The following is an 18,236-nucleotide window of genomic DNA, read 5'->3' as shown; positions in this document are numbered from 1 at the left end:
ATCAACAGGTACACATCCAATTGACTCAAATGATGTCAATTAGCCAATCAGAAGCTTCTAAAGCCATGACATCATTTCTGGAATTTTCTGGAATTTTACTGTAAGGTGTATGTAAACTTCTGACCCACTGGAATTGTGATACAGTGAATTATAAGTGAAATAATCTGTCTGTAAACAATTGTTGGAGGAATGACTTGTGTCATGCACAAAGTAGATGTCCTAACCGACTTGCCAAAACTATAGTTTGTTAACAAGAAATTTGTGGAGTGGTTGAAAAATTAGTTTTTATGACTCCAACCTAAGTGTATGTAAACTTCCGACTTCATTGCAACTACTTAGCCAACCCTCCACTTTTCCCTAACCATAACTCTGTTAGCTAACCCTTCCCCTAACCGTAACCCTTTTAGCTAACCCTTCCCCTAACCCTAACCCTTTAACCGAATGTATAACAAGAACAGTTGGTAGAGCATGGCGCTTGCAATGCCAGGGTTGTGGGTTTGATTCCCACGCGGGACCAGCACGAAAATGTATGCATTCACTCCTTACTGTAAGGTGCTCTGGATAAGAGCGTCTGCTACATTACTAAAATGTCAATGTAAATGTCTAGCAATCGAAAGTTGACAGTTCGAATCTCATCACAGACAACTTTGGCATTTTAGGTAATTAGCAACTTTTTAACTACTTACTACTTTTTAGCTAAATTGCAACTTCTTAGTATGTTAGCTAACCCTTCCCCTAACCTCAACCCTTTTAGCTAACCCTTTAACCGAACGTATAACGCAAATGTCTAGCAATCCAAAGGTTGCAAATTCAAATATCATCAAGGACAACTTTAGCATTTTAGGTCATTAGCAACTTTTCTACTACTTACTACTATTTAGCTACTTTGCAACTACTTAGTATGTTAGCTAACCCTTACCCTAACCTTACCCCTAACCTTAACCCTTTTAGCTAGGGGAACCTAACTCTAACCCTTTAACCTAACTCCTAAACTTAACTCTAAACCCTATTCTAGCTAACATTAGCCAGCTAACTAACATTAGCCACCTAACACCTAGCTAGAATTCGTAACATATCTTACATTTGGTTAATGGATATGCACAAATTAATACATACCATACTAAATGTAACATATCATTTTAAATGGAGTGCTGCATATTTACGTACATAATATTACAAAATGCTCTAAGACCAGGTTGCCAGCCCAGTTATCCTAGATTCTAGATGTAAAAGATTTCACGTTAATCCTTGAGCATTTTTCCGAAATCATACAAAGATTGAAAAAGAGATTACGAAGCACTTATTGTATCCTGAATTATTGATTAAGAAAAACGGAATAACTAGCGTAATTAGAGCATGTGGTGAGAGACGAATACTGTAGTTGTAAATATATGCCTCTCTTAGAAAAGCTTCTCCTCTCTCATGGGTTTCATTGACCTACTCCTCCTATAGTCATCCCATTACCCTTTCCCCTTCACTGAGAGGATCCTGTATATATTATATACAACTACTCATTTTAATGGTGCCTTGGAACTCAGGCAGAATGTGTGTTTGTGTGTGGCAGGGGCATATGTATCTCAATGCTCTTGCCATGGCATTTACTGCCTGGAAACATCAGCTAGCTAATTAAAAGGGCTCTGTTGATTGAAATGTGCGTGAGATAGTTAGGCTCTGCAGTGTCCTGACTTATGAACAGGAGCCTGGCTACCTAAGTGGACATAAATGACACTGAGACATGCAGGATAGTTATCTGAGGGCTGCCTGCTACTCCCAAGTTTATTTTATTTCCCTCTTTTGACAATTTTCTTTTCATTTTTGCCAAACCACCTCTGTTACTGTCATCTGGGTGATGCACTCTCTCTATTTCTCTCTCTCATCCACACGCACACTGAAAAAGAGATACACCAACTTGCACACACATCCCAGTCAGAACATATAGTAGAGGGACATATTTGAGGGTCTGATTGGCAAGAACAAGAAAAGGAAGCACACACTTTTAAGCAGCTCAACTCATGGAAAATGAAAGAGGGTTTTTTGTTTCCCTCTGAAGGATGGAGTCTGATTTCCTGTGCGGCTCTGATTGGGAAAGCAGAGGCACGCACAGGGAGCCTGCTTCTGTATGGAGAGGCCTGATGACAGGCTCCACCAGGAACAAAAACCACTGGAAACTCACTTCTGGAGAATACATGAAAGAAGTAGTTGTTATTGACAATGTAACATGCCCGTTTTCAGAATACCTGAATGGTTGAAACATGTAGTTAGACTGTCAGTTTTATATGAACTCTGCATCTGATCAAAGTAAGCATATGTGCATGTTTTTGTGATTTGTGGCTAGTATGAACATGGGTAGCTTGACAGTAAGTTGCTCTGTGTAGTAATGTTTTAATTACTCAACTAACATTGAACATTCTACTTTATTAATTGCACTGTAATTTAATTGCAATGGAGTTGATATTTATGTTATTACACAAGTGGAATGAATATAGGGTAGGATCCCTCTAATGTAATTACAATAACACAGTGTTATTACACTCACTACCCAAAGATATTCATTTACATTCTATGTTTGGGAATGTAAATGAATATCTTTGGCTAGTGAGCAATTCCTCTCCTTTCCTGCCTAAGCAAGTTCTGTCGGACTCCGGCGTCATTACTGAGAGAAATGTGATAACTGATGCTTTTAATCAGCATTTTATCTCGGCTGTTATTTGAAAGAAATGGTGGTTAAATTAACCCTGGTCAGTCAGTCGACTGCTCTTCCCTCTCCCAACCTCCAGTTGGCTCGATGGAAGATATATTCAACTTCTAGTGGATCTTTGATTTCATTTGAACAACTTTCTACTTGTGATGTGCTAAATGCCTTGCTTAAGATTTATGTTAAAAAAAGTGGGACTGATTAGCTTCATCCTTTCTTGCTACAACTGTCTTCTCCCTGGATTGCGGAGTCAATGACACATTTTTTATCTGCTGATTTCGCTACACTCTAAATAACATTTGCTAACCATGTGTATGTGACCAATAAAATAGGATTTGATTAGGTTGTATCCCTAGGGTTTGGAAGGTGGCCCATGGACTCCCCCTGCACAAAGGTGGTGACCACCCCAACCTAAATAATTATTGCCCTATCTTGAAATTGTCTTGCCTAGTAAAAATGTTGAATCATTAGTCAACCTTCAGCTTAGTTCCTTCCTATCAATGATATGTAAGTGTCCACCAGTGTTCTAAGCTTTAATCTGCCTTCATTGCTTTGCAGAAAGCCTTTGCTGAACTCAAATGGGTACTTAATGCAGGTAAAACCAAGTATATGTTATTCTCCAAATCACATAAAAATGTGCATCTGATGCATATTTACATTGGATGGTACCCTTATTGATCGTGTCCCCGCTTGTAAATGTCTGGGATTGACAAAAAGCTATCTTTCAAAAAGCATGTTGATGAGTTAGCTAAGAAATTAAGAATTCAAATGGGCTTTTTTATGTAATTAAATAGCAGAAAAATCTCTCTGTTGACATTCATAACAGTTATAGACTATGGTTTTATTGTCTATATGAATGCAGCTGTCACTGTATTGAAACCATTAGACACAGTTTATCATATCGCACTATATCAAATCTTATTAGTTACATGCTTTGTAAACAGCAGGTATGGACTAACAGTGAAATGCTTACTTACGGGCCCTTCCCAACAATGCAGAAAGAAAATAGTGAAATGATAGAAAAGTAAAACACGTAATAATATACAGTATATACAATGATTAACAATAACTTGGCTATATAGAATATGTAGATTTTGGGGCTCCCGAGTGGTGCAGCGGTCTAAGGCACTGCATCTCAGTGCTAGAGGCGTCACTACAGACACCCTGGTTTGAATCCAGGCAATTGGCCCAGCATCGTCCGGGTTTGGCCGGTGTAGGCCTTCATTATAAATAAGAATTTGTTCTTAACTGACTTGCCTAGTTACATTTTTTAAAATGTACCAGTAATGAGTGGATGGGTACAATGTAATTGAGGTAGATATGTACATATAACTAGGAATAAAGTGACAGATAGCAAACAGTAGTAACAGCGTATGTGATGAGTCAAAAAAAGCTAGCGCAAGAAGTGTCCATGCAGATAGTCCGGGTAGCTATTTGGTTAACTACACTTTATTACGGGCAATAGGTTCAGTACACTTCACTGCATTCTGTATCAGAAAGTAGGCTGGCCCTCTTTGAAGTCTCATAGATTGATGCATTGCACACTTTCTGTTTATAAAGCCCTCCTGCTTAAACTTCAGACTACCTTACTTCATTTGTTAACTTACAGACGTACTAGTTAGATGTCACGACCTGATCTCAGGGATGGCTGACGCTGGAGATCCCTTCTATCTCCACTGTGTTAGGTAAATCTGCTCTTAGATTTTTTGCACCTTACTTGTGGAATGATCTCCAAGGCTCTATAAAGTTGGTTGCATTGGTGCCTCTAGGCAATTCAAAATAGTCTGATTTGAGGACCTTTTTACTGAAGAATGTGTTTGTCTTCTATGATTGTGTTTTGCTTTTCGTGCATTGATGTGTATATTGATGTGTATATTGATGTGTATATTGATGTGTAATCCTGTGTATCGATGTGTATATTGATGTGTATATTGATGTGTATATTGATGTGTATATTGATGTGTATATTGATGTGTAATCCTGTGTATCGATGTGTATATTGATGTGTATATTGATGTGTATATTGATGTGTATATTGATGTGTAATCCTGTGTATCGATGTGTATACAGGGCTCATCTGTAAAAGACTCCCTGTTAAAATAAAGGTTCAATTAAATTTGCCCACAGAGCTTGAACATGCAACATACAAGGTATGGAAAGAGTGTCATTCTGGTGCGACAACAAGGAGGGGTTACAAATACACTGCCAGCTGTGCTCATAGTGTCAACGTCACACTCTGCATTTTGTTCCTGTTCATCCAAGTGGATTAGCAAGTGCTGTTTGGACTCTATACCTAGCAGTGTTTTGTTCAGGGACCATATGTCATAGTGTCCCCTCCTTTTTGTCTTTAGTTGTCACGGTGACCCCTAGGTGCATTGCTAACCCCCCTGACCCTGGAGGGACACCAGGCCAGAAAAATACAATTTGAGCTCCTAATAGGTGCACATTTAGACACTGCTTTTAGGATAATTTACCAAAAAAAACATCCTAACAAGATAACATAAAGATAAATACTGAGGGAGATGGTACACATTAAGTCAGAGAAAGTTAAATTGATTTTGATTACACCAATCCCATCACGCTGTCTATCACCATATTGATGCTTCCTGGTCCCATTCTGTTCAGTCAGATGGCATGTCAGTACCTCTGGCCATCCCCTCAGTGTCAGCCCAGGTCAAACCTACTGGGGCTGTTCAGATACTGGAGAGTTGTTCTGCTTTGAAGCTTTTGCCAGTTTGCAGTGGTGGGGTGCAGTAGGAGTGGGTGGGTTCTTCCCAGAAATACCAGGCTCTCTCATTTAACTTTTTTTCTCCAACCCACCAAGATTACAAGCGATAAGAATTTCATTATCAAGACTGGGAAAATTGTAGCACTTATCTGCCAGTGTGATTTCTATCACCGGTCTGTGGCCAAATATGCCGGAAACAAAAAGCTTGGCAGGCAGCTAAAAAGCATAAGCTATATCTGACAGCAGTATCGCTAAAGTAAACAAGTGGCAGCTAAGAGTGATGGACACTGGACAGCGGTCCGCTGTCCTTGTCTCCAGAGAAACATGGGTCAGAGGCCTTGTGGACTCATCTTACCTGTCCTTTCTGAATCGTGTTTACTCTCATAGCCTGTACCGTCATTCAGTCCCACCAGGCTTACCACTAATGAAAAGGGAACTAAGGACAATCTGTTCTGGCAATTTAGCCAGAACAGATGAGCTGTGTTGTTAGAATCTCTTAAGACCATTAATGCCACTGTAAACAGTGAAGGGGATATACCTTGAAAGGTGCTGGAGGCTTATAGAAAGCTGCTAATCAGGTGTCTCCTTCTGTCACTTTTCTACCTTCTTTGAAGGGGGATTATAGCAGGCCTACCTCTTTGTGCAGCACAACAGCAAAGAGTTGACCACCCATTATCTGTGAATGAATGTGTATGTAGTCTATGTTTTTTTTGTATAGAATAACATCAAACTGTTGGTGTTGTGGCAAAGGTTTTGACCTCATGTTTATCATGAGGAAATGTATTGTTGTCCACTTTCACATTGTATTGCTCGAGTTCTACTCCTCCACTGTTGCGGCTTTCTACCATACCTTCCTGGGGGCCATTGTATGAGTGCAGTGTTGGCTCAGCTCTGGAGTCTTTTCTCTGGCCACATCGCCTTTACCCTCGGTGCGCGCGCTTCAGAGACGACGGCACTATGACCCCGCCGGCTCGTTCCTGCGCTGCTCAGGTTCTGTTCCAACTCTGAGCTATGCAATGCCCGAGCGCGAAGGAGCAGGGAAGGAAGTCATTAGAGTTGTGTAGTCCCGTTTGTTGCTGTTGCAGGATATCCTTCCAGCGCCTCGCACAGAAATTCCAGGGATTTTTTTTCTGTTCACCCCTCCTGTGACTTTATTTTGCGCCATGTATGTCGCACTTTCACGGTGGTGATCTGGTTTTGGCATTGACTTTTTCTTAACATTTGATAGCACATTTTTTTAACCGTTAGAAAAGGGATCAACAACAGTTGTCATATGTTTCTGTGTTTTGTCAACGTTTTGGATATACACGTTTTTCGGTGGGATAAACCCACAAAAACGTTGGACTTGTGTTTCTACTTGGTGTCAGACTAACGGTTTTGTAATGCACGGACGACGTGGAGGTTGACAAGAAGTTTAAGAATGAATTTCCCAGCAGTCAACCTAACTGGATATCTTCGAAAACCATGCTAAAAGACAGCGGAGTGATCTAGCGGACAGACAGACTGTACAGGGCTGGTGGCGCATCTCGGACTTGTAGTTTGGATTTTACGCACTGTTACCCATAGTCGTATTTATACAAAACGTTTGAACTGAAAACCGGGACATTCAGTAAGTTAGACAAACGTATTCTGCTCCATTCCATTCTTTGGATTAAACGGGGCTATCGCGTGCCATCTCTCCCGATTTGACGTTGAACCTCGCATCGCATATTATGCGCCGCTTTTTGGAGAAAATATGCTGCAAAATTGAGGGAAGTCAAGAAGCAGCATGACTTGCTGTTGGAATTCCCTTGAATCAACATTTTCTTCGTATATAATATCTTGATGTTGTACATTTTTGGTTTACAAATATGATGAAATGGCAGCCCCGGAAGAAGGTGAGTGAAAATGACATGTTTTAGTTCTCTGTAATTCACTTGCATTATTACCGGTGCATTATTTCCAAGTTGATCGGGGACTCGGTTTTGGAATGATAGGTTCGACGTACTGTAGCCTACATGGTTGGTCATGGTGGCCAAAAGCCAAGATGTGCATTTTTCTTTTGTCCATATGTATTGTAGCCTAATACTGTCTGGCCATAAGATAGACTATCGGGCCAGTCAAAGTTTCCATGATAATTATTCCTTTTGGATAGTCACTCAGGCTAGAAACATCAGTTTCTGGCTCATGTCTGCTGATTCAACAGTGATGTTTGCTTCATTAGGTTATTGATCATTCAGATTTTGCAATTTTCAAAAACCTGTGTAGCCTTTTGCTGGACATGACTCATGAGTGGGGCCCAATAGCCTGTGTTTATTCTCGGGTGAATCATATTTATTTGAAAACTGTCTGGAGAAGAGTGACAGTGCGTGGGCTGGTATGTCAAATGGTTCAATAGAAGGACATTTAATTGCGCGTAAAAAGACTCCAGACTGATAGTGGTCGACTCTATTTCAAATGAAAACGTGTATTTTCTTACATTAGATTGTTGCACATTTTTATCCAGGAATAGTAAGTCTAATAAAGGTGATATATTCCTCCCATAACATTGCGCATTCATTGCCCCTTGAGAAATGTACATACAGCCTTTGTTGTATCTCATATCCTTTATGCTAAAACCATCGATTTCTGTAGAATCTAGAAATCATTCCCACCATGTCCTACAGTTTGTAACCATGACCCTGTAGTGGCCTTCTTGACAATCAGGGACAGCATTGAGAGATAATGAAGGCATTTCGTGTAGGATTTGCAGATAGCTGAGAGTCATCCCATCTAACTATGAAATTGAGATGATTAAAAGTCGACAAAACAGAGTTAATAGCATTGCCTATATAATAAAGGATGTGTTTAAAGTTAAGCCAGCAACAATTAATCCCTTCTCTTAGACAAAACTATAATATTTTCATTTAAACTCTTTCTCTTCTATTGTTTTCCTTGAGAAACCTTCAAGTATTACCACATGGAAAAATATACATGCATCATCTGAAAAGCACGAAACCTCTCAGCGGCAAAGGTGCAGATATTACGCTGTTTTCCACTAGGTGGCACTTTATTGATATGAGAAATTGCACTTTCCCAAACTGTTGCGTCCCAATTGTCAAAGTAGCTTTCCTAATCTCCTTTCGTTTATGCAAATTGACACGTATAAATCGACCTAATGAAAGCAACAACCCAGATAAGTCTATCTCGTTTTCCTAATTTTAGATCAGCAAAGATAAGTGATTGAAGATGAATGAAAGGAGATCCGTGCCTCCATCGGTAAACTCCCTATTATCTGCTTGGCCAATGCTCATTGGTCAAAATCCGTCTTTATCGGTCGTTTGTTCTGAATCACGTAATGGGAATAGGAATTAATGAGAATATTATTTTTTTATCCTGAATCATTTACTGACGATGAAAGGAGAAATTCAAGAGAGGTTCTTATTATAGAATTATTACCAGAGTAAATAAAAGAGTGGTGCATGTTGTGAATCATTCCAGCATCTGTGCTGCATCTCTGCCAGAATCATCCACGAGACCCTCCTTTGAGGATTAAAAGCCTTTACTCACTGGTGGAATTCAAACCCAATCACACGGTAGAAAAGCTGCTCAACTTTAAAAGATCATAAGAGAGAATTTTGTCATTCATTTCCATTAAAGGTATTGATTCAATTAAGGCCTACATGTTGTTAAACGTGAATTTGTCGTGCCTCACAACAATAAAGAAAGGTTATTGCATGTTTGAAGTGGTTTGAGTGTGCAATGTTATTTTGCACATAAATAGCATACACACTCACTCACTCACTCACTCACTCACTCACTCACTCACTCACTCACTCACTCACTCACTCACTCACTCACTCACTCACTCACTCACTATTTACATGAATAGGTCTACACACAAAGCTGACTGAACATTAAATACATTCAAGTGTCTTTTCACACACTGTTTGGGTATGTGTGTGAAATTGTCCTTTCATCGTGTCCTCTGATACAGAACCAAAAACATCTCCTGACTGTGTGCTCCAGCCCAGGCATTTGAGGCATTGCACAAGACAGGCAGGACAATGGAGGCAAACATACAGCCATTGTGTTCCTCTCCTGTGGTTTCTGGAGACTCTGCTTTCTTTTCTAAACCACTCACAGACGCACACAGACACAGTAATGACTGAGAAGGTCCTTTAGTTCAGTATTCCCACTCTCACTTATTATGTATCTGTTTTTCAATCTGTCCTCTTACTCCTCTTGTAGTCTGATGGAGATCAATAGGAAAGCATAGGAGGCTCATATCGACTCAGGCCAAGTGTCTGCTCTGCTTCCTTATAATGGATTACACTAATAAGTTAAAAACTTTGTATCTGCTCTGTGGTGTTGGAGGGAGAGAGATTGAGTGAGAGATTCCCTCTCTGTTGGCTGCTGATATCCTATCTCTCAGAAAAGGGGAAAATTACAGGTTTTCCAGTGGATTTGTGGGATTAGCTACCTCGCTTCAATTACACTGTGGTCATAACACTGGGTAGGATACATGGGACTGGGGGGATGACTCCTACTCAAGGTTCAGATACAGTCTAGATAAGCTGTCTGTTCAATAACAATCAATCTTCACTTAGCAGATAGCTTTGTTCACGGGCTTAACCACCATATGCATCATGGGGGATTTGATCCATCAACCTCGTAGTTTAACCATTAGTCCAGTTAGTCACTGCTCCTAACAAGACATCTAATCCACACACACTGTCCTCCCGGAATGTGTATTGGAAAGTGTTTGTGCATGGATGTTTATGATTGCATATACAGTTGAAGTCGGAAGTTTACATACAGGTTAGCCAAATACATTTAAACTCAGTTTTTCACAATTCCTGACCTTTAATCCTGGTAAAAAATGTCCCTTGTTTTAGGTCAGTTAGGATTACCACTTTATTTTAAGAATGTGAAATGTCAGAATAATAGTAGACATAATTATTTATTTCAGCTTTTATTTCTTTCATCACTTTCCCAGTGGTCAGAAGTTTACATACACTCAATTAGTATTTGGTAGCATTGCCTTTAACTTGTTTAACTTGGGTCAAACTTTTCTGGTAGCCTTCCACAAGCTACCCACAATAAATTGGGTGAATTTTGGCCCATTCATCCTGACAGAGCTGGTGTAACTGAGTCAGGTTGGTAGGCCTCCTTGTTCTCACATGCTTTTTCAGTTCTGCCCACACATTTTCTATAGGATTGAGGTCAGGGCTTTGTGATGGCCACTCCAATACCTTGATCTTGTTGTGCTTAAGCCATTTTGCCACAACTTTGGAAGTATGCTTGGGGTCATTGTCCATTTGGAAGACCCATTTGCTACCAAGCTTTAACTTCCTGACTGATGTCTTGAGATGTTGCTTCAATATATCCACATCATTTTCCTACCTCATGATGCCATCTATTTTGTGAAGTGCACCAGTCCCTCCTAAAGCAAAGCACCCCCACAAAATGATGCTGCCACCCCCGTGCTTCACGGTTGGGATGGTGTTCTTCAGCTTGCAAGCCTCCCCCTTATTCTTCCAAACATAACGATGGTAATTATGGCCAAACAGTTCTCTTTTTGTTTCATAAGCCGAGAGGACATTTCTCCAAAAAGTACGATCTTTGTCCCCATGTGCAGTTGCAAACCGTAGTCTGGCTTTTTTATGGTGGTTTTGGAGTAGTGGCCTCTTCATTGCTTAGCGGCCTTTCAGGTTATGTCGATATAGGACTCGTTTTTACTGTGGATATAGATACTTTTGTACCTGTTTCCACCAGCATCTTCACAGGGTCCTTTGCTGTTGTTCTGGGATTGATTTGCACTTTTCGCACCAAAGTACGTTCATCTCTTGGAGACAGAATGCGTCTCCTTCCTGAGCAGTATGACGGCTGCGTGGTCCCATGGTGTTTATACTTGCATACATTGTTTGTACAGATGAACGTGGTACCTTCAGGTGTTTGGAAATTGCTCCCAAGGATGAACCAGACTTGTGAAGGTCTACACATTTGTTTTCTGGGTTCTTGGCTGATTTCTTTTAATTTTCCCATGATGTTAAGCAACGAGGCACACAGTTTGAATGTAGGCCTTGAAATACATCCACAGGTACAACTCCAATGGACTCAAATGATGTCAATTAGCCTATCAGAAGCTTCTAAAGCCACAACATAATCTTCTGTAATTTTCCAAGCTGTTTAAAGGCGATGTCAACTTAGTTTATGTAAACTTCTGACCCACTGGAATTGTGATACAGTGAATTATACGTGAAATAATCTGTCTGTAAACAATTGTTGGATAAATTACTTGTGTCATGCACAAAGTAGATATCCTAACCGACTTGCCAAAACTATAGTTTGTTAACAAGAAATTTGTGGAGTGGTTGAAAAACGAGTTTTAATGACTCCAACCTAAGTGTATGTAAACCTCCGACTTCAACTGTATGTGTGTATACAGCATGTGTGGGATACAGGTCTGACTAATGAGGAGGGGTTGAGACACACACATACATGGCCATTCACCTCCAACACCACCCCCCTCACCCCCTGTGCGTTTTGAGTTCATGGCCAGGTTTATAGCAGCCTGAACCCAAGGATGGGGAAGTCACTGTTTATTTTTGTGGTCATGCCAGATGTTCCTCTGGGTTTTTCACAGTTGACTTAAAGCCTTCTCACCTGTGTCTGACTGGGACATGGCTGTATGGGAGAGCCTTATGTTTCTATGTATGTGAGGAGAGGAGAGTTGTAGCCTAGGCCCTTATCATCTCCAGGCTCACTCCTTCATCTCTGACCTCGCTCACCACCTTATGACCTGGGGTGGGGGTTCTTATCCGGTGTTTCTCCTTTGATTCAGCATTATTTCAGAGCTCTCTGGTGGGGAAAAGGGCTATATTTTCTTCCAGCGCTCCATCAATCCCTGTGACGTCTCCTGGCTGGCAGCAGTAGGCCAGCAGTTTGGAATACATTTACGGAAGGGGGATGTAAGGAGAGGAGAGGCTGGAGGACACAAACACATATCTGAGGAGAGGAGGAGGGGGGGAGCTGGGAATCCTGCCCTGGCTGGCTGTCAGCAGGCTAGGAGTCACTGGGGAGAAGTTGAAAGAATGTTGGACAGATATTGGGACACATCAGGGAACAAATTAATGCAAGAGGGATAGAGTGGGAGATATAAGCAGAGAGATGGAAGATGGAGAGGAGAAGGCATTACTGTAGAGCTGTAGACATTGATAGAATTGGAGATGGATTGAATAAGAGAAAGTGAGAGAACATGAGGGAGAGCTGGAGGAATGGAATGAGAGAGATTGTGCAAGAGATAGAGATTTGGATTTGAGGAGTGATAGAGGGAGAGGGCCCCAGAGTGATTCGGTAGGGATAATTAATGATAGGGAGTGATAGCACCTGCTGTTCCTGATGCTGCACAGTATTAACGGCCCAGCATGATGAGCAGAAAGGGAAGTGGCTACTGCGTGGCCAGCTCAGCCCCCAGCCCATCCTCGGGGGGATGGAGAGAGAAGGAAACTTTGGAGGGAGGGGACTGCGAACGACTTAGCTCCAGCAGCTGAAATATATGTGCTCTCCTTGCCCCGCTAATCCCACCCCTCCCCCTGGGGACCGGAGGACAGAGATGGAGGAGAGATGCGATGGATCTCTCCGGAGTGCAAGGCCTCCCTTGCTCTTATTGTGACGCAGTGGTCTGCAGCACTCATGAGCTGTGGGTTTATGCCTGCCTGGCCTGGCATACAGGGGAGGGAGACCATTGTCAAAATATGAGTAACAATAGGAACAACGGTGACTGAACCATTCTATTCTCATTAATCCTCATTCCTGCAACCTGCCCACTGAGAATCAATGTGTGTGCAGATTAATATCTAGATCCCTATCTACAGTTAAACAGACAGATTGATATATGTGTAAAATTATACATTATATTTTTCTCCAAGCCTCAGAGTGCTCACTCAACACATGCTGTAGGTTTCCCATACCTCCTATGCTACCCACTGGGTTACGGGTTGGTGTCATTGGGTCTGTGTTTGGGTTTGTTAAGGTCATTCTTCCAGGGGTGTGACCTAGTGCATTGTGGGTCCTGGAGGTGCCTGCCATCTGGTGGTTCCACTGGGAATATCTCGAAGCGGGGCTCGACGCTCCGGTTCAATTGGAGCGCGTTTCCCTGTGCTATGAGGTGGAAAGGTCATCTGGTGGGCCCCAGCCCAAGTGTATTTAGTGGTTAAACCCTTCCTCTATGTGCAAGTATGCCACTAACATACAGAGCAGCAGTATTTCATAGGCTGTACAAAAACAAGCCATGAATGAGTGCTATCTACAGTCCAAGAGACACATCCATTTATCCTCAACGCGTTTCCCTGCGCATAGACTAAAAAAATGCATTATTTTCTCTGTTTCACAACATTTATTATCACCTCAGCAGCCAAAACCACATTATGTACATTCCTCTATAACTCTGCTGTGGCATGGCTTCCTGGCTCCGTATCAGCCCAGACTAAAGACCTTGTAGCTGTCTGTGTCTCTGTCCAGGCCCAGACCAATGCCTGGTGCTGTGACAGAAAAGCATGGCTAGTGTGCCTTACACTGGGCCTGTGATCTGGTCAGCAGAGAGATGCATTAAAGAGAGCCGCTAATACCACCCTGACTCACACAGACGCCCCTAAATCCCACTAATACCACCCTGACTCACACAGACGCCCCTAAATCCCACTAATACCACCCTGACTCACACAGACGCCCTAAATCCCACTAATACCACCCTGACTCACACAGACTACTACTACCCTAAATCCCACTAATTCCACCCTGACTCACACAGACTACTACTACCCTAAATCCCACTAATACCATCCCTGACTCACACAGACTACTACTACCCTAAATTCCACTAATTCCACCCTGACTCACACAGACTACTACTACCCTAAATCCCACTAATACCACCCTGACTCACACAGACTACTACTACCCTAAATCCCACTAATACCACCCTGACTCACACAGACTACTACTACCCTAAATCCCACTAATACCACCCTGACTCACACAGACTACTACTACCCTAAATTCCACTAATTCCACCCTGACTCACACAGACTACTACTACCCTAAATCCCACTAATTCCACCCTGACTCACACAGACGTCCCTAAATCCCACTAATTCCACCCTGACTCACACAGACTACTACTACCCTAAATCCCACTAATACCACCCTGACTCACACAGACTACTACTACCCTAAATCCCACTAATTCCACCCTGACTCACACAGACGCCCCTAAATCCCACTAATTCCACCCTGACTCACACAGACGCCCTAAATCCCACTAATACCACCCTGACTCACACAGACGCCCCTAAATCCCACTAATACCACCCTGACTCACACAGACTACTACTACCCTAAATCCCACTAATTCCACCCTGACTCACACAGACTACTACTACCTAAATCCCACTAATACCACCCTGACTCACACAGACTACTACTACCCTAAAATCCACTAATTCCACCCTGACTCACACAGACTACTACTACCCTAAATCCCACTAATTCCACCCTGACTCACACAGACGTCCCTAAATCCCACTAATTCCACCCTGACTCACACAGACTACTACTACCCTAAATCCCACTAATACCACCCTGACTCACACATACTACTACTACCCTAAATCCCACTAATTCCACCCTGACTCACACAGACGCCCCTAAATCCCACTAATTCCACCCTGACTCACACAGAAGCCCCTAAATCCCACTAATACCACCCTGACTCACACAGACGCCCCTAAATCCCACTAATTCCACCCTGACTCACACAGACGCCCCTAAATCCCACTAATACCACCCTGACTCACACAGACGCCCCTAAATCCCACTAATACCACCCTGACTCACACAGACTACTACTACCCTAAATCCCACTAATTCCACCCTGACTCACACAGACTACTACTACCCTAAATCCCACTAATACCACCCTGACTCACACAGACTACTACTACCCTAAATTCCACTAATTCCACCCTGACTCACACAGACTACTACTACCCTAAATCCCACTAATTCCACCCTGACTCACACAGACGTCCCTAAATCCCACTAATTCCACCCTGACTCACACAGACTACTACTACCCTAAATCCCACTAATACCACCCTGACTCACACATACTACTACTACCCTAAATCCCACTAATTCCACCCTGACTCACACAGACGCCCCTAAATCCCACTAATTCCACCCTGACTCACACAGAAGCCCCTAAATCCCACTAATACCACCCTGACTCACACAGACGCCCCTAAATCCCACTAATACCACCCTGACTCACACTGACGCCCCTAAATCCCACTAATTCCACCCTGACTCACACAGACGCCCCTAAATCCCACTAATTCCACCATGACTCACACAGACGCCCCTAAATCCCACTAATTCCACCCTGACTCACACAGACTACTACTACCCTAAATCCCACTAATTCCACCCTGACTCACACAGACTACTACTACCCTAAATCCCACTAATTCCACCCTGACTCACACAGACGCCCCTAAATCCCACTAATTCCATCCCCTCTTTTGTCAGAGATGGGATTCATAAGCCTTTTTTTGAAGGCAACATTTTCCAAGAATTGTGTCCAGGGCTTAACCAGAACCTTTATGTGGCCTGTTGTTGATGCCAGTCTGAGGAGGGACCATGGTGGCCTGCCTCTATGTGTGGGGGACTCAGGAATGGGGGAGGTGGGTCTCTCTGTAGCATGACTGTAGCCCTCAGTCTTCTTGACCACTATACACCCAGACAGACACACAACAGATTGACAGGTTTAAGCCCTTCTCGATCCAGAAGTGGGAGAGGGACTGAGCTGAGGCCATGCATTTGGCCTGTGACATTAAAGTAAGAGCCCTGGTGCTGAAGATGACATGGATTTGATTAGTTTGACCCTGTAAGATAACCCCATCCCTGGTCCAACGCAAGGGTTAACTGTACCGTGTGTGTGTGTGTATGTGTGTGTATGAGAGAGAGAAAGAGAGACAGAGATCGAGAGAGAGAGAGAGAGAGAGAGAGGAGAGGTAGCATGACAGAGATCCAGATGGTTTCAGCAGACTGGTCCTCCCGAGGTCAAAGAAGCAGCAGAGCTCTGAGCAGATTGTTTTAGTTTCCCTCAGCGTCACTCTCACCTAGCTCCTCTCCTCTCTTCTGTCATGCTGAACCTGCTGAGGCCAACCAGGGAGGGATTTTACTGCTGGCCGTAAAAAGTAGCAGGAAGGAAGGAGAAATTTATCGACCAGGGTCCACCGAGGCTTCCCCATCACCATCTCTGGGCTCAATTTAGCTTCTGTTCCCCACCCTGTGGGCTCACCTTTATTTATATGGGATGGTTATATTAGGCCTATGTTTATATTCTATGAAATATTTGGGCCTGACATTCCATTGCAGAAGATGCATCCTCTCCCAGAGAAGAGACTTGATCCCGGGGCTTTTAACAAGGCAGACCAACAGGTGGAGACTGACAGGCAGTCAGAGATAGACACGCTAATGAGAGCTACAACACAACACCCCCTACCGCCCCTCCTCCACACCTAATCACTCCACAATCTCTAATGATCTCATGCCTCATAGAGTTGATATATTTACAGTTGAAGTCGGAAGTTTACATACACTTATGTTGGAGTCATTAAAACTCGTTTTTCAACCACTCCACAAATTTCCTGTTAACAAACTATAGTTTTGGCAAGTCGGTTAGGACATCTACTTTGTGCATGACACAAGTCATTTTTCCAACAATTGCTTACAGACAGATTATTCCACTTATAATTCACTTTATCACAATTCCAGTGGGTCAAAAGTTCACATACACTAAGTTGACTTTGTCTTTAAACAGCTTGGAAAATTCCAGAAAATGATGTCATGGCTTTAGAAGCTTCTTATAGGCTAATTGACATCATTTGAGTCAATTGGATGTGTACTTGTTGATGTATTTCAAGGCCTACCTTCAAACTCAGTGCCTCTTTGCTTGACATCATGGGAAAATCAAAAGACATCAGCCAAGACCTCAGAAAAAACATTGTAGCCCTCCACAAGTCTGGATCATCCTTGGGAGCAATTTCCAAATGGCTGAAGGTACCACGTTCATCTGTACAAACAATAGTACGCAAGTATAAACACCATGGGATCACGTAGCCGTCATACTGCTCAGGAAGGAGACTCGTTCTGTCTCCTAGAGATGAACGTACTTTGGTGCGAAATTGCAAATCAATCCCAGAACAACAGAAGAGAACCTTGTGAAGATGCTGGAGGAAACGGGCACAAAAGTATCTATATCCACAGTAAAACAAGTCCTATATCGACATAACCTGAAAGGCTGCCTAGCAAAGAAGAAGCCACTGCTCCAAAACCGCCATAAAAAAGCCAGACTACGGTTTGCAACTGCACACGGAGACAAAGATCGTATTTATTTGAGAAATGTTGAACAAAAATACAACAAAAGTTGGAGAAATGATGAACAAAAATAGAACTGTTTGGCAATAATGACCATTGTTATGTTTGGAGGAAAAAGGGGGACGCTTGCAAGACGAAGAACCCATCCCAGCCGTGAAGCACGGGGGTGGCAGCATCATGTTGTAGGGGTGATTTGCTGCAGGAGGGATTGGTGCACTTCACAAAATAGATGGCATCATCAAATTATGTGGATATATTGAAGCAACATCTCAAGACATCAGTCAGGAAGTTAAAGCATGGTCGCAAATGGGTCTTCCAAGTGGACAATGACTCCAAGCATACTTCCAAAGTTGTGGCAAAATGGCTTAAGGACAACAAAGTTAAGGTATTGGAGTGGCCATCACAAAC

General features: G+C 42.6%; 1 protein-coding gene across 3 annotated transcripts in view; it reads left to right on the top strand.

Annotated features, from left to right (window-relative positions):
- LOC112249494 (tetratricopeptide repeat protein 28-like) overlaps positions 1-18,236 on the top strand; it is a 349,205-nt gene that overhangs the window by 117,658 nt on the left and 213,311 nt on the right. The window contains exon 1 of one of the 3 annotated variants that reach the window (XM_042320595.1): positions 6,406-7,300. The exons of the other annotated variants lie outside the window; for them this stretch is intronic. Coding sequence (XP_042176529.1) covers positions 7,274-7,300 — 27 coding nt within the window. The 5' untranslated portion in view covers positions 6,406-7,273. Of the gene's footprint in view, positions 1-6,405; positions 7,301-18,236 lie in introns of those variants that run through there. 3 annotated transcript variants of the gene reach the window in all.

This window comes from Oncorhynchus tshawytscha, linkage group LG04 (assembly GCF_018296145.1).
Source record: "Oncorhynchus tshawytscha isolate Ot180627B linkage group LG04, Otsh_v2.0, whole genome shotgun sequence".
NCBI classification, from domain to species: domain Eukaryota; kingdom Metazoa; phylum Chordata; class Actinopteri; order Salmoniformes; family Salmonidae; genus Oncorhynchus; species Oncorhynchus tshawytscha.
This window is presented reverse-complemented; position numbering and strand designations above follow the sequence as displayed.